The sequence below is a fragment of the Tursiops truncatus genome, chromosome 14 (genome assembly GCF_011762595.2).
Source record: "Tursiops truncatus isolate mTurTru1 chromosome 14, mTurTru1.mat.Y, whole genome shotgun sequence".
NCBI classification, from domain to species: domain Eukaryota; kingdom Metazoa; phylum Chordata; class Mammalia; order Artiodactyla; family Delphinidae; genus Tursiops; species Tursiops truncatus.
In genome coordinates, this window is record NC_047047.1 from 194,819 (window position 1) to 214,438 (window position 19,620).

The 19,620-nt window shown below is 54.8% G+C and overlaps 1 protein-coding gene across 13 annotated transcripts in view; it reads right to left on the bottom strand.

The window, feature by feature from the left end:
- SH3RF3 (SH3 domain containing ring finger 3) overlaps positions 1 to 19,620 on the bottom strand; it is a 260,049-nt gene that overhangs the window by 55,509 nt on the left and 184,920 nt on the right. For 7 of the 13 annotated variants that reach the window (XM_073790913.1, XM_073790911.1, XM_073790912.1 and 4 more), the window contains exon 9: positions 5,718 to 6,049. The exons of 1 other annotated variant lie outside the window; for it this stretch is intronic. In XM_073790913.1, the coding sequence (XP_073647014.1) occupies positions 5,718 to 6,049 (332 nt within the window). Of the gene's footprint in view, positions 1 to 450; positions 1,009 to 5,717; positions 6,050 to 19,620 lie in introns of those variants that run through there. 5 more of the 13 variants (XM_073790919.1, XM_073790917.1, XM_073790915.1 and 2 more) reach the window with 1 other exon arrangement.

The window sequence follows — 19,620 nt, forward strand, 5'->3', positions numbered from 1 at the left end:
TCCCCATGCTCTCCGAACTGCAGTCTCTCCTGTCCCTCCTCCCTGGCAGCACCTGGCCTGACCCTGTCCCCTGGGGAAGACGCTCTGGTGCAGAAGACCCGGGCCGGCCCTGGGAGCTCGCGGGCCCAGCCCGCTCCAGGCGGTGGAAGCGGGGGGCAGAGAGGAAGCGGGTGGCGAGGCCGCCTGGCCTCCCCAGGTGCCTGCAGCGTGCAGGCCGGGACGGTGGCCACCGCGGTCCCTTTCAGGGAGTGGACGAGGCGAGGAGGGGACGACATCTCCTGCCCTCCCAGCCCCGCGTCCCTGCAGATACCTGGGACACAGCAACGCCCGTGAGATCAGCCAGCACACACAGACTGCAGCTCCCACACCCCGGCGCCCAGGCTGCAGGACTGCCAGGACCAGCACCGCCCCCCCTTCACCTCGGCTTCCTGCCCATCCCCCTCCTCCAAACACCACCCCCTTCCCTCAAGTCCCCAGGAGAGAACGCGTCGAGATCATTCCTCACGCTCCCAACCTAAGTTTTAGCTTTTGCCTCAACTGCCAGATGTGAAACAAGCAACTTTAAAAGTGTAATTTGCTAGAAAAAAATTAATCTGGTGCTTCTGAGCAATCCCGTGATTTAATGAGCCCGGATGGATGATGTGGGCTGAGCGTCTACAAGACCAGCATTCAGTTTTCTGCCCAGATCCTTCCAAGACGCTGAAAGAAACTGATGCTCAGCGGCCCCAAAGGGCCAAGCGAACAGTGACACGATCCTGGCGTCACACGTCAGAGACTGTCCTGAGCGGCTGCGTCAACCACAGCCATCTGCAGACATCAGACTCACGGACCAAAGGCGCAGAATTCGAAGGGAATCCGACCACTGCAGATGCAGTCGCTTTGCCTGTGGGGTTGGGCACATCCTCCGTGTCACCAGAGGGGCCCTTCAGAGCCCCCGTGTCGGTCCCCATGAGGGCGAGTGGTCCGGGGTCGGGGGCTGTGGGCATCACAGTGGTGTCCCTCCAGGACCTTGAAAATGATAAGAATACATCCTGGACACCAAACTCTAAGGTCTACACATGCCTTGGGTCCCTGTGGCGGCTCTGACGGATTCCCACGAACAGTGCCTGACAACGTACACGTCTCATCTGGGGGTTCCGGAAGTCCGATGTCCGACACAGCCTCACGGGGCGAAGTCGAGGGATAGAGGCTCCGGGGCAGGTTGTGTCCCCTCCCCTCCTCCAGCCCCCAGAGGCTGCGGCGTTCCGGTGGAGGCCTCTCCCTCCATCTCAAAGCCAGGACGGCGGGCCCAGCTCCTCATCCACCTGCGAGGACTCCTGAGGTCACACGGGCCGCCGCGGGGCCTGCACGACCTCTCCACTTTAGGGTCAGCTGCTCGGTCCACCTGCTACCTTACCCTTGGTTTGGGGATTAGGGCACAGACGTCTTTGGGAGCCTCCCATGACCCACAATGGATCAAAGCAAGAAACTCCTAAATCCCAACAGAGCCGAACAGCTGAGGCCGGCGAGAGGTGAGGACACACAGACGGGGCGTGTGAACAGGTGGGGAGGCCTGTCAGGCAGTGCGGAGGTGGGGGGACCACGGCCTCCCTGTCGTGTACGTCACGTCACGCAGCGCCGTCTCCCGTGTCATCTCACGCGTTGTTACGGTTGTTTTTGCCCTTGGCGTTCGCCACGCATTCATCCTTTTCCAGGTATTAATCTAGGTGTTTTGCGGCCATTATAGCCACCAGGCACTATCATCCCCGTGTTGTATGTAGGGGCCGGGACTCAAAAAGCAGACACTCGTCTGGGTGAAATGGCTGTTAAGTGGCAGGTGCTTCTCTTGCTGCAAGATTGTGATGCATGTTGGGGGCGTGGACTGAGCCCAGCCTGCCCTTCATGCACAGCCCCCCTTGGCGGGCCCCCAAACAGGGGCTGGGGTGTGAGTGAGGGTGCGCTCTCCATGCAGGACTCTGGTCACAGCTGCGAGGTCAGTGTGACCCACCGGCCCGACTCCAGGTGTTTCGGGAGCTGCCCCGGCCTGAAGGTGACGTTGCCATTGTCACGTCCTCAGCTCCGACCTGCTGGGGGCCGGTACATGGGAGTCCTGAGGGCTGCACGGGGTGAGGGCCGCGCTAGGCAGTAGTGGTCACTAAGGAGCTGTGCAGGGTGCTGGGGGCAGGAGGGCGCCCAGGGCCCCGGGTACAATATCCCCAGTTAGGATAGTCAGCTAACGGGAATAACTCCCTGAACTTCCCAGTTAATCCAGTCAGCTAACGGGAGTAACTCCCTGAACTTCCCAGTTAATCCAGTCAGCTAACGGGAGTAACTCCCTGAACTTCCCAGTTAATCCAGTCAGCTAACGGGAGTAACTCCCTGAACTTCCCAGTTAATCCAGTCAGCTAACGGGAGCAATTCCCTGAACTTCCCAGTTAATCCAGTCAGCTAATGGGAGCAATTCCCTGAACTTCCCAGTTAATCCAGTCAGCTAATGGGAGCAATTCCCTGAACTTCCCAGTTAATCCAGTCAGCTAATGGGAGCAATTCCCTGAACTTCCCAGTTAATCCAGTCAGCTAACGGGAGCAATTCCCTGAACTTCCCAGTTAATCCAGTCAGCTAACGGGAGTAACTCCCTGAACTTCCCAGTTAATCCAGTCAGCTAACGGGAGCAATTCCCTGAACTTCCCAGTTAATCCAGTCAGCTAACGGGAGCAATTCCCTGAACTTCCCAGTTAATCCAGTCAGCTAACGGGAGCAACTCCCTGAACTTCCCAGTTAATCCAGTCAGCTAACGGGAGCAACTCCCTGAACTTCCCAGTTAATCCAGTCAGCTAACGGGAGCAATTCCCTGAACTTCCCAGTTAATCCAGTCAGCTAACGGGAGCAACTCCCTGAACTTCCCAGTTAATCCAGTCAGCTAACGGGAGCAACTCCCTGAACTTCCCAGTTAATCCAGTCAGCTAACGGGAGCAACTCCCTGAACTTCCCAGTTAATCCAGTCAGCTAACGGGAGCAACTCCCTGAACTTCCCAGTTAATCCAGTCAGCTAACGGGAGCAACTCCCTGAACTTCCCAGTTAATCCAGTCAGCTAACGGGAGCAACTCCCTGAACTTCCCAGTTAATCCAGTCAGCTAACGGGAGCAACTCCCTGAACTTCCCAGTTAATCCAGTCAGCTAACGGGAGCAATTCCCTGAACTTCCCAGTTAATCCAGTCAGCTAACGGGAGCAACTCCCTGAACTTCCCAGTTAATCCAGTCAGCTAACGGGAGCAACTCCCTGAACTTCCCAGTTAATCCAGTCAGCTAACGGGAGCAACTCCCTGAACTTCCCAGTTAATCCAGTCAGCTAACGGGAGCAACTCCCTGAACTTCCCAGTTAATCCAGTCAGCTAACGGGAGCAATTCCCTGAACTTCCCAGTTAATCCAGTCAGCTAACGGGAGCAATTCCCTGAACTTCCCAGTTAATCCAGTCAGCTAACGGGAGCAACTCCCTGAACTTCCCAGTTAATCCAGTCAGCTAACGGGAGCAACTCCCTGAACTTCCCAGTTAATCCAGTCAGCTAACGGGAGCAACTCCCTGAACTTCCCAGTTAATCCAGTCAGCTAACGGGAGCAACTCCCTGAACTTCCCAGTTAATCCAGTCAGCTAACGGGAGCAACTCCCTGAACTTCCCAGTTAATCCAGTCAGCTAACGGGAGCAATTCCCTGAACTTCCCAGTTAATCCAGTCAGCTAACGGGAGCAATTCCCTGAACTTCCCAGTTAATCCAGTCAGCTAACGGGAGCAACTCCCTGAACTTCCCAGTTAATCCAGTCAGCTAACGGGAGCAACTCCCTGAACTTCCCAGTTAATCCAGTCAGCTAACGGGAGCAACTCCCTGAACTTCCCAGTTAATCCAGTCAGCTAACGGGAGCAACTCCCTGAACTTCCCAGTTAATCCAGTCAGCTAACGGGAGCAACTCCCTGAACTTCCCAGTTAATCCAGTCAGCTAACGGGAGCAATTCCCTGAACTTCCCAGTTAATCCAGTCAGCTAACGGGAGCAATTCCCTGAACTTCCCAGTTAATCCAGTCAGCTAACGGGAGCAATTCCCTGAACTTCCCAGTTAATCCAGTCAGCTAACGGGAGCAATTCCCTGAACTTCCCAGTTAATCCAGTCAGCTAACGGGAGTAACTCCCTGAACTTCCCAGTTAATCCAGTCAGCTAACGGGAGCAATTCCCTGAACTTCCCAGTTAATCCAGTCAGCTAACGGGAGCAACTCCCTGAACTTCCCAGTTAATCCAGTCAGCTAATGGGAGCAACTCCCTGAACTTCCCAGTTAATCCAGTCAGCTAATGGGAGTAATTCCCTGAACTTCCCAGTTAATCCAGTCAGCTAACGGGAGCAATTCCCTGAACTTCCCAGTTAATCCAGTCAGCTAACGGGAGCAATTCCCTGAACTTCCCAGTTAATCCAGTCAGCTAACGGGAGCAATTCCCTGAACTTCCCAGTTAATCCAGTCAGCTAACGGGAGCAATTCCCTGAACTTCCCAGTTAATCCAGTCAGCTAATGGGAGCAACTCCCTGAACTTCCCAGTTAATCCTAGACTCCCATGATTTCTTTACAACAGGGTCTTTAAGCCCTTTGTGGAGTCTAGAAGTTGAGGATCTGGGAAGGCAGAAACCCAGGGGAAACACGAGAGCAGCTTCGACATGTTTAGGGACCTGTCATTCCCCAGAGCCCCCAACTTTGGGACCCGGAGGAGGGGCCGGGACCCCCATTCAGAAATCACAGGCAGCTGGGTTGGTCCCGTGGCAGAAAGAAGGTTCTGACGTGGGAGAGCTGCCCGAAGGCGGAGGCTCCCTTGGGGAAGGAAGTGGAGGGAGAGAGGAGGGGGTGTGTGGTGTGCACTTGGTGTGTGTGTGTGTGTGTGTGTGTGTGTGTGGTGTACATGGTGGGTGTGCATGTGACGTGTGTGGTGCGTGTCAGGCCAGACGGAAGGGCTGGCATCGGTCAGTGTGGCTGAGCGGGGGAAGGATCTGCCAGAAATGCCAGGACTGCGCGCTCAGGAGATGCTCCCCTTTTCACCGTTTAGGCAGCTCTCCCAGCAGGAGGGGCACTTAGAAAGGAAAGCGTTTCCTCCCCTGAGCGCCCTTCAGCCCTCTTTGAGGCTCTCTAAGGACCGATGACTCAAACGGGATGGCCCACAAGCAGGACACCAGCCTCTGGCCGCTTGCACCCGAGGCCTCGGGGAACTCAGTTTCCTGACCTGGAAAACTCTATGCTGAACTCTAAGAAATTGTTGTCTTTGGCAAAAAACACGAATACCGGCCATTTCACATGGTGTAACCCTGAAGGCAGTTTGGGGCCAGGTGCCAGAGTGGGCCGAGCCTGGAAGAGCTTCCCCAGGGCGGGGCTCGCTCAGCCCTACGGGGGGCTCAGCCCAGGGTCACTGTGGGTTCCTGCGGGGCAGGGGGTTGCAGGTCCCTCACTCCACTGCTCGCTCTTCGGGCTCAGGACACCATCAGTTCCACCAGATTTCCAGATGGATCCCTTGTAAACACAAACTCAGGACCCAGATGGACTCAGAACGTGAAACACGCTCCCGTTTTATCTGAGCTGATGGGATAGTGAGGGCCGCCTGGCAGGTTGAAACCCCAGAAACCTGCATCATCCCTGTTCCCCAACGTGGCTCCAGACCTCACAGACCACCACACCCAAGCCCAGGAGGACGCAGGCCCACCCTTACCTCTCTCTGGGCAGCAGCTTGGGCTCGGGGCGGATGGCGGCCGCGGAGAGAGGGGCCTGCCGGGAGGGCGACGGGAAGCTCAGATCCAAGGAGCCCGCCTTCCTGTGCAGCGGCTCCAACCCCAAGGCCCCCTGCATCTCGCCCTCAACGGGGCAGGACCCGGCCCTGCCGTGGACGGACAGTGAGGACACTTCGGGCCCCACCGCGCCCTGGAGGGAGGCGTCCGCCGCTGCCCGGGGGTCGTGGGTGGGCGAGGTGGACGGCGGGGAGCGCGACTTCCTCCTGGTGGACGCGCCGGCCAGCAGCTTCAGAAGCCCGGGCTTCTTGTCTTTCTAGAGAGACACACAGAATGGAGTCAAGTGGGTTAGTTCTCCCGGAGGCCCTCGTCGTCAGCGAGGGGGTAGGACCCTGTCAGGAAGCTCTAAACACGGTCCCGTAAAGATGCTCAGAGGAGGAGAACGGCGGAGACGGAAAGCCTTCCCAGCTCCTTCCTTCCCCAGACGTGGCACAGGTGCCAGCACAGACCCGGGCCCGGAGGTGCCGATCCGACAGCAGCCCCGCCATCGCGGGACCACGTTCCAGCCTGGAAACTTCACCTGGAGGTGGGGTGGGGGGCTGGTTATTCCACGACAGCCACCCCCCGCCCCGGGCTCACAGAACCCACATGTACAGACACGGCCTCATCTGGAGGCCCTGGCAGCACCGTGTGGTCCGTGCCACACAGGGAGCCGAGGTGTGCGTGTGTGCGCACGTGTGAGTGAGCGGTGTGGAGGAGTGTGTGCACGCAGAGATGCCTCCAGAGCAGCGTGCTCGTCCTGGAATCTAGACAGTGCCGTGGCCTCCTGGGATTTACTTTCTGACGCTGGTGTGGATGAGCCGGCGCGGGGTGTGGCGTGGTACAGGCAGTACACGGAGCCTGACGCTGAGCTCCCGAGCCGGCGATGGCTGCCACAGAGTCTGCTCTGGGCACGGGGCCCGCTGGACCCTACGGTGGCTGGATGGGGACTCCTCTGCCCCCAAGCTGGGGACAGTTCGTGGTGCTGAAATCCCCTTAAAGTGCATTTAGTAGGGACGTGCATAACCTCAGGGTAAGTCAATAACACTTTAGTATGAACAAATCTGACATTTTTCTCTACTCCCAGCACTGGTACTGATAGGAAGGATGGAAGCTGATGTCCTGCATGCTGTCCACGGCTGGCACGGGCGAGCCCTGGCCTGGAGGGGAGCAGGTGTGCAGGGAACGTGTCACAGGGCAGCCCTCTTCCAACATTCAAGAGAGATCTGTGCGTGGGGCACACTTAGGAGAGCTTCGGTCATTTGGCCACCGGGGGGCGCCATGCAGATGGCTCAGAGGCGTCCCCGTCCTCCAAGTAGTGGGGCTCCTGTGGCCACCATGTGGAGGGAGCGGCTGCCAGGATGACAGTCGCCTAACCTGAGACCAGCAGGAGAGGCACTGGCTCCGGTGGGCCGGTGGTCCCTGGCCCTCAGGGCCTCTGGAAGGGGAGGCACGCCGCAGCCAGACACCCAAATGCTGCTGGGTCTCAGGCAAAAAAGCCACAGGGTCAAATGCGATCCTGAAGTCCAAAACTCTTACAAGTGATTTAACTGTTTGTGTGTATGCATGTGTGTATACGTATGCGTGTATGTGCAAGTGTGTGCGCATGGGTGTGTGTAGTGCGTGTGTGTATACGTGTGTGCATGTATACGTGTGTGCAAGTACATGCACGCGTGCGCGTGTGTACACATGTGCGTGTATATGTATGATGTGTGTGTATGTATGTGTGCACGTGTGTGTAAGTAAGCACACAGGTGAATAAAACTAAGAGCCACATGATGGGTCCCCAGGGCTGCCAGTGGCCCTGTGGTACCATCCACGACAGGGGGGGCCGTCACCCGACCCGCCTCGTCCCAGGGCTGCCCCAGAACACCACGCGGGCAGGGGGCATGGCTCTGACGTCCCGGCGCCCCCGTGTCCAGCCCGGGCCGAGAACGCTGCGGGCACCGGATACGCGCCCCCGAGCGGACGTGATGGAGGTCATGGGCTGGCCGGCGGGGGGCCCTGCGGGTGTCCTTCCTCCTGACGAGCACGTGCCATCAGTGAGCGCCTGCCTCGCGGACCCACAGGAGCCCCGGGAAGGGAGGGCGCAGGAGGCCGGCGGCTGCGGGTCTGGAGCCGGGCGCCCACACGCGGGGGGATTTCCTGTCGGTCCCCGTGCCCTCCCACTGACCTCGGCGGATGCTGCCCGCCCCAGACGTCCGCGTCCACACACCCCGTGGAGCGGAGCGCGGGCTCGGGGGCCGGTCCAGCCCCTCCGGGCCGCCCTGGTCTGTGGGCGCAGCCGAGGACCCACCGATGAGCCCCTCGCGGGCGGCGCGAGAGGGAGGACGCGTGCTGGGGTGGATCGGGGCCAAAAGCTTATGCTAAAGGAGCACGGGTTTGCTGGGGTTTCCCGGGCCTTTGCAAACCCAGGCGCCGTGGGCAATCGCGCCCTGTTGCTTTTCGGGGCCACCGCTTTCCTCACAGCCCCCCTCCGCTCCTGGCTTAAATTCCCCTCCGCTAAGCACGGGTCACTTTCCACCCCAGTGACCCTCTGAACGACCGAGGCTCAGTCATTTCAGCCTTGCTGGGGGACCCCAAACATCTGAACTGTGGGAACACAATGCCCCCTGTCCCCCCACCGGCTGCGGGGGGCAGAGGGCACATCTCCAGAGAAAGGGCCCTCGCTCCCAGCTGGGCCAGCCCTTCCCCTGCGACGCCCCGGCTCCCTGTGCAGCTGACCGCCCCCACCCTGCCTGCCCCTCCCCTGACACAGCTCACCCCGGCGGGCTGTGCACTGGACGCCGGGAGCCCAGGGCAGCCCCGGTCCAGTCCCAGCTTTGCGTTTGGCTCACCGAGTGTTTAGGATCAGTGCAAGAGCTGGTTTAAACTATTACAGTCCTCACAAAATATGATTCTGTTGCTGTTTTTATGGTGTGTCTGGATATTTTTAAATGTTTGCAAAAAAAACAAGTTTGAACAATCTTTAGCTCCCGATACGTCTCTGCTTGTTCGCTGTTGGCAGGGCCACGCAGCTAACGGGATCTTGGCTCCCCGACCAGGGATTAAACCCGGGCCCGTTGGCAGGGAAGCGTGGGGTCCTAACCACTGGACTGCCAGGGAATTCCCTGCCAATACATTTTTCTTAAATGAGTAAAATCAACTTCACTTCCTGTTAACCCTTGCCTTGCCTTGGGAGAGCCCAGGGACCAGCACAGGGCTCTCGGCTCCAGCTGACACAAAGAACCAACCAGGGAGTTCGATAAAATGTAGATGCGGGGCTCTGCCCTCAAGGGTTCTGATTCAGCAGGTCTGAGATGGTTCTGATCCAGAACCAAGGAAGTGATCAATTAGAAGCTGATGGTCACCTGTGCAACCAGGTAAGTGATTCCAGAAGACGGCAGACAGCTAAGACACAAGGAGGGGCCCAGCGTCGTGGGAAGGTGATCAAAGAAGGAGACTGTGTCCCCTACCTACTAAGTGCCTCAGCCCAGGGGACAGGCATGGGCTTAAAGTCGTGCTATGAAGTGCTGGGGTGCACGGGGGTGGAGATTCTGACCCGTGTGTCTGGCTGCCTAGCTGGCTCCCAGGCGAGGCTGCCCTCCCCAGTTGTACATTGGGTGGCAAGGGCCATCGTTTGAGCAGGAGCTCACCAGGCACAGCAGCCACGCCAGGCATAGGAATGGGTGGGAGCCAGGCCTGCAGGCATGAGAAGCTCCGGCTCTCACGCTACACACACACCTGGGTCTGCACTCTGCCTCCCATACAAACAATGTCATTACGTTAGAGAAGGGATTACAGGCGACGTTAGGGAAACAAGCACACCGGCACACACACACACACCCTGAAATAAAGTCACATCCTACTTTAAAAGAGTCATCTGGAAATCTAATATTAAAAAAAGAGACGTTCATTCATTATAGGAAAACTGTAAAACATTTTACAAATAATAAAATGATAGTGTCTGTCCACAGAGGCCTTGTTTCATAAAATATTAATGCAAAAACTTGGCCAAAGGAAAAAAAATTTAAAGCTTAAATTAAGAAGTGTTGCCAGTTAAAAGTCAATTAAAATTATGGAAAATTATCTCTGAAATTAAAGGAAGTCAAAGAGAATAGAATTTGATTTATAAAATGTGACATTTAATTTTTCAGGGAGTCAATTCATTTCATTAAAACGAAGTTAACCTGTAACATGGCCTATGAGTGCCATGTCCTCACCATCATCTCCTCATTATCCTATGGTGATTAGGTGGAGAAATTACAACTAACATCACAGAAATACAAAGGAGTAACAAACTGTTACTATGAACAATTATACGCCAACAAATTCGACAACCTAGAGGGAATGGAAACATACAATCTTCCGAGGCTGAATCATGAATAGAAAAATCTAAATAAACCAAATACCAGTAACAAAACTGAATCAGTAATCAAAAAACTTCCCCCAAACAAAGGTCCAGGTCTAGATGGCTTCACAGGTGAATTCTACCCAAGATTCAGAGAAGACTTATACTCATCCTTCTCAAATTATTCCAGAAAACTAAAGAGGAAGGAAACTCCCAAGCTCATTTTATGAGGCCAGCATTTCCCTGATACCAAAACCCGTCAAAGGCACCACACACACACACAAAGAAAACTATAGGCCAATATCCTTGATGAATATAGATGCCCAAATCCTCAACAAAATACTAGCAAACTGAATCCAACAATACATTGTAAGGATCATACACCATGTCAAGTGGGATTCATTCCAGGGATGCTAGGATGGTTTAACATATGTATATCCAACAATGTGATACACCACATTAACAAAACAAAGGATAAAAATCGTATGATCATCTCAATAAAAGCAGAAAAAGCATTTGACAAAATTCAACATACATTCATGATAAAAAGTCTCAACAAAGTAGATATAGAGGAACATAGCTCAACATAATTAAGGCCACATATGACAAACCCACAGCTAAATCATACTCAATGATGAAAAGCTGAAAGCTTTTCCTCCAAGATCAGGAACAAGACAAGGATGCCCACTATGTTCTTCAACATAGTACTGGAAGTTCTAACTACAGCAATTAGGTAAGAAAAGTAAATAAAAGGCATCTAAACTGGAAAGGAAGAGGTAAAACTGTCACTATTTGCAGATGACATGATACTATATATAGAAAATCCCAAAGACTCCTCCAAGAAACTCTTAGAACTAATAAGTGTATTCAGCAAAGTAGCAGGATACAAAATCAATATACAGAAATCTGTTGCTGATAATGAACTATCAGAGAGACAAACAGAGCAAACAATCCCAGGTATAATTGCATCAAAGGAATAAAATACCCAGGAATAGATTTAACCAAAGAGGTGAAAGACCTGTACTCTGAAAACCATAAGACACTGAGGAAAGTGACGGCAGATGATACAGATAAATGAAAGATATACCACGTTCATGGAAGAACTAAGGTCATTAAAATGCCCATACTACCCAAATCAGTCTACAGATTAAATGCAATCCCTATCAAAATTCTTATGGCATTTTCCACAGAACTAGAACAAATCCCCAAATTCATAGGGAAACATAAAAGGCCCTGAATAGCCGGAACAATCTTGAGAAAGAAGAACAAAGCTGGAGGTATCACAGTCTCTGATTTCAGGCTATACTACAAAGCGACGGTAGTCAAAACAGTATGTTACTGGCACAAAAACAGCTCCGTAGATCAGTGGGGCAAACTAGAGAGCCCAGAAATAAACCCACACTTATATGGTCAATTAATCTATGACAAAGAAGGCAAGAATATACAGTGGGGAAAAGACAGCCTCTTCAATAAATGGTGCTGGGAAAACTGGACAGCTACATGAAAAAGAATGAAAGTGGACCACCTTCTTACATCATATACAAAAATAAACTCAAAATGGATTAAAGACTTAAATGTGGGACCTGAAACTATAAGACTCCTAAAAACAGAGGCGTATGCTCTTTGACATCAGTCGTAGCAAGATTGTTTTGGACCTGTCACATCAGGCAAGGGAAACAAAAGCAAAAATAAGCAAACAGAACTGCATCAAACTAAAAAGCTTTTGCATAGCAAGGGAAACCACCAACAAAATGAAAAGGCAACCTACTGAATGAGAGAAGATATTTGCAAATCATACATTCAATAAGAGGTTGATATCCAAAATATAAAGAACTCATACAACTTAATATTAAAAAAAAACCCAAACAACCCAATAAAAAAATGGGCAAAGGACCTGAATAGACATTTTTTCGAAGAAGACATACAAATGGCCAACAGACATATGAAAAGATGCTCAACATCACTAATCATCAGGGAAATGCAAATCCAAACGAAAATGAGGTGTCATCTCACACCTGTCAGAACGGCTATTATCAAAAAGAAAAGAAATAACAAGTGTTGGTGAGGGTGTAGAGAAAAGGGAACCCTTGTGCGCTGTTTGTGGGAATATAAATTGGTGCAGCCACTGTGGAAACAGTATGGAGGCTCATCAAGTAATTAAAAATAGAACTACCATACGATCCAGCAATTCCACTCTGGGTACTTATCTGAAGAAAACAAAAACAGTAATTAGGAAAAATATATGTACCCCTTGTTCACTGCAGCACTATTTACAATAGTCAAGATATGGAAACAACCTAAGTGCCCACTGATAGATGAATGGATACAGAAGATGTGGCTCATCTATACAATGGACAACAATGTATATATACACTCAGCCATGAAAAAATGAAATCTCGCCATTTTCGACAACACGGATGGACCTGGGGGGCATTATGCCAAGTGAAGTAAGTCAGACAGAGAAGGACAAATACTGTATGAGTCCATGTGTATGTGGAATCTAAAAGACAAGACCAATGAAGAAATAATCCAAAACAGAAACAGAGTCATAGATACACAGGACAAACTGTTGGTTGCCAGAGGGGAGGGGGTTGGGGGAGGAGAGAAATAGGTAAAGGGGATTAAGAGGTTCAAACCTCCAGCTATAAAATAAATAAGTCACAGGTATGTGATGTACACATAGGAGACGTAGTCAATAGCACTGCAACAACTTTGTATGGTGACGGATGAAAACTGGTCTTCTCGGGGTGAACGTTTCATAATGTGTAAAAATATCAATTCACTATGTGGTATACCTAATATGATATAATATGGTATTTTAATTTTAACTTAGAAAAGTCTAAAGTCCAAAGTAAATATCCTCTAAATCAGATGTGGGTGAGCTCGAGCTATGATTCATCCTGAGGCGATTTCCTCTCCAGCTGTGAGCCTGTGACAGCAAGCTAATTACATCCTTCCCAAATGCAAAGGTGAGGGAGGCAGAAAATAGACATGCCCACTCCCAAAAGGAGAAATGGGAAGACGAGGGAGTGACAGGTCCAAAACGTAGCCAGGCACGTTCCACTAGGTCCCAAGCTGGAGAACAATCCTCCTTGGTCAACGCCTCTCCTCCAGGCCCACACCCCCGGCTTCGGTCGGAAGCCACCTCTGAACACTAGATCCCAAGCTGGAGAACAATCCTCCTTGGTCAACGCCTCTCCTCCAGGCCCACACCCCCGGCTTCGGTCGGAGGCCACCTCTGAATAGCCTCTGGGGCCCTTCATCCCTTTCCCGGTAGAAGAGTGCGTGTTTGCAGCCCAACGGCCCCGTGGTCTGGTCCTGCAGAATCCAAGGGGCCCCACAGCCGTCCTCCCCGCTACCCTGCTTCCTCTGACCCCCGAAGTTCAGGCTGGCAGAGTCCTCGGTGCTTTAATCCCACCTCTGTTCCTGGCTCGGCTGCGACGGCTGGTTAAGTGCATGAGTTGCACCTGTGGTCTCTTTATCAAATGGTGTGGCCACATCCCTGGCATCTCTTCAGAGCACGCCTTCTCATTTTGTGCAATATGGTGAGGCTAAGGGTCTTCCAGATGTCCAAGCTCCGGTCCTTTTTGGTTAACAATCAACTCATGTCTTTCCTCTTGCGTTTAACTGCCAGCCAGCAGGAGGAACCACGCCTCTCCTTCAGTGCTGCTGAGAAATGTCCTCAGCTAAATATCCAACGTGGACCTTCTACAAGACACGAGGGCACGGCTAGGCTGCTTCCTTTGCCACTTTCTAGCCAGGGCTGCCTTCCTTGCCGTTAGCAGCAGCGCGCTCCTCCTTCCACCTGGCCGTCCTTCAGCATTCACGCCCCTACCAGAGTCTGTTCACGATCCCTCGCGAAGGACCCTCGCCAGAACTGCCTTTAAGGCCAAACGTCAAGCCTCCCAGCCTCTCTCCGTCGCCTGTTCCAAAGCTGCTTCTGCATTTTCAGGCTTTGTAACAGAAGCCCCTGCCACACTCACGGAACCCAAATCTGTATCGGTTGCCTCAGGCGTCCATAACCAAGTACCACAGCCTGGGCGGCTTCATCCACAAACTTGTCTTTTCTCGCCGTTCTGGAGGCTGGGGGTGCCAGTGCGGACGGGCCCTTGGTGAGGACCCTCCTGGCCTGCAGACGGTGCCGTCTGTCAGGTGGTCACATGCACTTTCCTCATGACCCATCTAACCCTAATTACCCCCCAAGGGCCCCCCCACACTGGGGCTTCAACTTATGAATTCTGGGGGGACACACACATCCAGTCTGAAAAGGCCACAGTTACCTCAACGAGAGAGAGGACATTCAAGTACAGAGAGACGACAGGGACGGACCCCGGTCTCTGGATGCAGAATCCCAGACTCTCTCCGGCCACCTCACCGCCTGTTCCCGTGGCCGCTGGTGCGTGACGCGGAGGCTTTGCTCGTCCTTCACCCTCCAGGCCCTACTCTGCCCCGTGCCCCAGGGCCTTACTCAGTGTTTGCTGAGCCTACCCGGTCCCCAGCCAGCCACCGGAACACAATCACACGTCCAAGGCTGACCCGGCCCCAACTCGCCCTCAGCTCAGGCTGGAGCTCCTTGGACCAAGCCCCACCTTCTCTGCAGAACGCTCTCCTGCCAGCCCTGGGCTCCCGCACCTGCTGTCCACCAGATGCTGGCGGTAACCACACACATCACCCTCTAACTTATGAGCAGCAGCACCCTGCGTACCCCCATCTGGCCCAGAGATCACCCCATGTTCAGTGAGGGTCATGGTGTGGCCTGCACTCGTCACCAGCCCCCACGGCAGGAAGCCTGAGCAATGGACCCCGGGTGCCACCTCGAGATCTAGTTCAGCCGCTCTGGGGCGGCCAGGTCACCTCTCTTGTGACCCCTGGTCCATCAGAGGAGCAAGCGCTGGCATCCCCGGCTCCTCAATGTCCCACGGGCCGTCCTGGCCTCCCGCGGGCAGGACTGAGCAGTTCGCACCCTGGGGCCCAGCCCAGCCCGGCCAGCACCCCGAGAGGGCCCTGAACGCAGGATCAGAGTCTGGTCCAGCCTCTGCCGTGTAGCCCCGTGATGCTGTCACTGCGCCCGGGGCAGGACCAGGTACCCTGGGTGGCGTCACAAAGGCCACCACAGGGCAGGCGCCATGGCCGGTGCTCAGCGAAGGTGGGAGGCCTGTGGCCGTGTACGTTCCACAGGGGCCAGAGCCCAGGCCAGGACCCCATGCTGAATGACAGGGGCCACACCGCCTGGCCCTTCTCCTGCCTCCCAGCCGGGTGCCCTTGAACGCGTGCTTGCGTTTCCTGGGCCTCAGTTTCCTCACCTGTGGAGTGGGGGTAACGACGGCACCTGCCCGAGAGAGCTGTCTGGGAACCGGATGAAATAAGACATGTGAGACGTTAGCCTGCTGTCACCAGCACGCTCTCCGTCACCATGGTTACCACACAGCCTTTTGGAGCCTTCTTTCTACAACAGCCAGTCTGCCCAGTGATACACGAGTCTCCGTCCACAGCTACATCTTACTGTTTGGGGAGGAAAGTACCGCTCCTCAGCCCAAGGAACCGCACCAGGACCTTTTCCTCCTAAAGCAGCGGTCCTCACACGTAGTGAGCTTGAAACCACATTTCCCACGTACTACGATGACACACGTGGTGGGACGGACCCTCCCCAGTGCTGTGCTGCAGGGGCCATCAGCAAACCCGGAGCAGGAAGGAGGATGGTCTGAACGTCTGTCCCTACCCAGATGTGTCACGTGCTGGGCCGTGAAGGACCTCAGGGGTCTGAACCAAGGTGGCTTCTGGGCTCTGTGAAGCCCCTGGATTTGCCAGGCTGGGCATGAGTAGCTTCTCAAAGCAGGCCATGCCCCTCCCCGGTGTTAAGAGGCTGATGGCATAATTCAACTGAGAAAAAAGGAGGTGAAGGGCAGTGGGTGTGCAGGTCTGACCGGCGGAAGGCATGGACGGGGCCGCGGGCCACCTGCACCCAGGACGCTGCCGTGACATCAGCGGGAGCCGGAGGCCAAGGGGACAACAGAGACAACAGGGCGTACTCTGCTCTCAGTCTGAGAGCCCCAAACAGGAGGAAGCTGTGACAGACGAGAACTCAAGGAAAGAGGGAGGTCACATGTCACCCTGGGTGACGTGGCCAAGCGAAGCTTCCAGATGCGGCCACGGTGCTGTCTCTCCTCCCTCAACTGCCTCACGTGGCCCCTCTTGTAGGATCCGCGTCCCTGCCGTGCGCCAGGGCCTGCCATGGCTCCACCCGCACCCAGGGCTCGAAGACACCGCCAGCTCACCCTTGAGCAGAGACCACGGAGGGGACGCACGAGTGTCTGACCAACAGCCGACTGACGTGCCGGCCAGCAGCCAGTGAGCGGCCCGCAGGTGGCTCCGGCCCGGCCGGCACAGCGTCCAGGCCTCCCTCCGCTCAGTCGAAGCCCAGCCCCGGAGCAGAATCATGACAACCCGACGGGGGACGTTCTCCCACACTGAGGTGCAGGAAGTTGTTGCGGCCTCTACGTGAGTTAACTTGAATTTTGTGCTGACTAAACGGCCTGTGTGTGACCTGTCAAACACACACTGCACGCCGGCTTTAATTATGAAAGAAAAGGGTACCCTAACCAGAAGTAAAGAACGTCCATGTTATAATAAAGACTGGGGCTTCCCTGGTGGCACAGTGGTTAGGAATCCGCCTGCCAATGCAGGGGACACGGGTTCAAGCCCTGGTCCAGGAAGATCCCACGTGCCATGGAGCAACTAAGCCCGCGAGCCACAACTACTGAGCCTGTGCTCTAGAGCCCGCGAGCCACAACTACTGAGCCTCTGCTCTAGAGCCCGCGAGCCACAACTACTGAGCCTGTGCTCTAGAGCCCGCGAGCCACAACTACTGAAGCCTGTGCTCTAGAGCCCGTGCTCCACAATGAGAAGCCACCGCAATGAGAAGCCCACGCACCGCAACGAAGAGTAGCCCCCACTCGCCGCAAATAGCGAAAGCCCGCGTGCGGCAACAAAGACCCAACACAGCCAAAAATAAATAAATAAAGTTATAAAAAGAAAAAACAATAAAGATGAAATGCCTCCCTTCCCGGGACGCCAGCGCTGGTCCCCCATCCACGGTAAGCCTCCCTCCCCAGGGGCCAAGGCCACGCTGACTCGGTACGTGCTGGTCTGTTGTTTTTTTCAACCTTGAAGGAAAGCATCCCTGGCCTGATGTTCTTTGTTCTGACGAGACACAAAACTGTGCTGAAAACCCTGCTTCTCCAGGGCAGCTCCTCAGGTTACCTGAGAGGCTGTCTTCTGGGCTAGAGTCCTCAGTCTGGCTCAAGGAAAACTTTCCTATCCCTAGCAGAGACTGTTTATTATTTTCATCACCAAAAGTGAAAGTTGTTCTACACAACTGAGGCTGGGTGTGTGTTACATGGCAGACTTCACGAGATGCCTCCGAGATTCCCCGTCCCAGACCCAGCAGCAGGGTCGGGGTGCTGGCGGCCCTGCCCTCTGACGTGACCTTACCCGGGAGCTTCACAGGCACACGCACACGCCTCGAGCACAGGCACTGTAGTTAACAAGTGCGGGATGGAAAAATGAAAGCACCTCCCAACAGACTTCTTTGGAATAGTTTACAGAAGTACTGGAAACACGTACAAGTAACAGATGAGAAGAATTCCGTGCGGAAGGAAGCCCAGAACTGAACTTCAGCATATTTTTACTGGAAACACGAAGCCCTCCAGACAACCTACAGCCAACCAAACCGCAGGGCCCTAAAATCCCAGGTCACACCCCGATGGGGCCTCGGAAACTGGAAGGCCCGCCTTGATTCGGAGGCAGGACGCATTGCCAGACGCCCGGGGACTCCAACCACGCAGGTCTGAGAGCATCAAAGGAGCTGAGCCGGAGCCGCAGGGACAAGTGCGATGCTGAACAAGACCGTCCGCGGCTGCTCTGGGCCACTCCTCGCGCCAGGCGGCTCATCTCCCCTGTGCCTCGGAGCCCCCGCGGCCCTCCCCTCGCTGTCAGGGATGGAGCACGCAGGGGTCTCTCCCTACGGGCCTCTCTCAGCCTTGTAACCATCCCAGTAGCATCACTGGGGGTGGGCAGAGCAAGCAGGGCCCCTCGGGTGGAGAGGTGTCCTCTGCAGGCCCACCCGGAAGGAGGGTTCCATGGGGCTTGAATCCCATCGTTTCAGTCTCCACCTCCTGCGGGGAGAAGCCCTCAAGGAGGCGGAGGGCAGCCGCCCGCCCGCCACGTGTCCGGTTGGAAGGGGGCCCTCAGCAAGGCGGGCACATCGTGAGGCTGACCCACAGGGCCTCCTGATTCTTTCTGACAGGCAGAGGCTGACGCGCTCTTTGGCGGGAAGGCTGTGCCTTTGTGGAGGAGTGGGGAGCGACTTTCTCTCCTCTGGGTCAGGTCCCAGCAGCCACCACGTGATGTGGGCTTGTGCCCCCCGAGGCACCCCCTTGGGGAAGGATTTCCAGCGTCCCTCAGCCCTTGCACAGCAGAGCCAAGCTTCACACGAAAGGTCAGGGACTTGTGCGTTGGGTCTCATTGTCTGAGCCGTTGGAAGAATCCCAGCACCTTGCTTCGGGTTACATTACAGCTGCCAGGGACTTGTCTGAATGTGAGCTCATTTGACCTGCACCCGAGTCCCCAGGGGCTCCAGGCCGGCAGCCTTGGTGTCCCCTGAGGATGTGGCACCTCAGATGCTGGCAGGCCTGGCGTGAGCGAGAGCTGGGCAGGCTTCTCTGCAGTGGGACCTTCTGGAGCCTTCTCTGTGCCAATAAGCTCATCTTTAAATTTAAATTTTATCTTGTAGGAACACGTAACGAGAAATGTCCTCTTTTAGCGAGTTTGTAAGTGACCACGCTGCCTGGTAGACACCGTAGGGGCGTTCACCGTAGGGACAGTCATCGGTGGATCTCTAGAAATAACCCACCTCGCTTCACTGAAGCTTTATCAATGACCTTAAGTTTCAGTAAAGCAAGCCAAGTTCTAATAAGCTGGGTTTTCCTGCAGCAGTTTTTTATTTTTTATTTATTTATTTGTTGGTGGGCCTGGGGCTCTTCTGAAAATGAAGGGAGGGTTCTGACGATTTGGAAAGGTAACATCCACCCAGCCCGGTGCAGGGAGGCCCTGAACACTGCTCACAGCTGCTCTGCACACCGCCGGCTCCCCGCGAGGGTGACCCTGCGGCCAAGAGACGCTCGTGACCACGGGTGGAGATATTTCTGGCTATTGCGGCGGGGGTGACGTGAAGCTGGCATCCTGCAGGTAGAAGCCGGGGCTGCTCCAGGCCCTCCAGTGCGGGACTGCGCGGGCGTCAGGCTCCCTCCCGACAGCGGCCGGGGGCAGATGCTGGCCGGTGGCCTTCGGCACCCAGGCCCTCGCATCCCGTGCTCCCCCACCCTTGGTTCTGCGACCTGGGGGCTCAGGTGCTGAATCTGGAGGGTGGGGGCCGGTGGACCCTTGGCATGGGTTTCCTTGGGGGGTGAGGAGGTGAAGAGAGAATGATCCAGGAGCCCTTGCAGAGCCACAGAGAACAC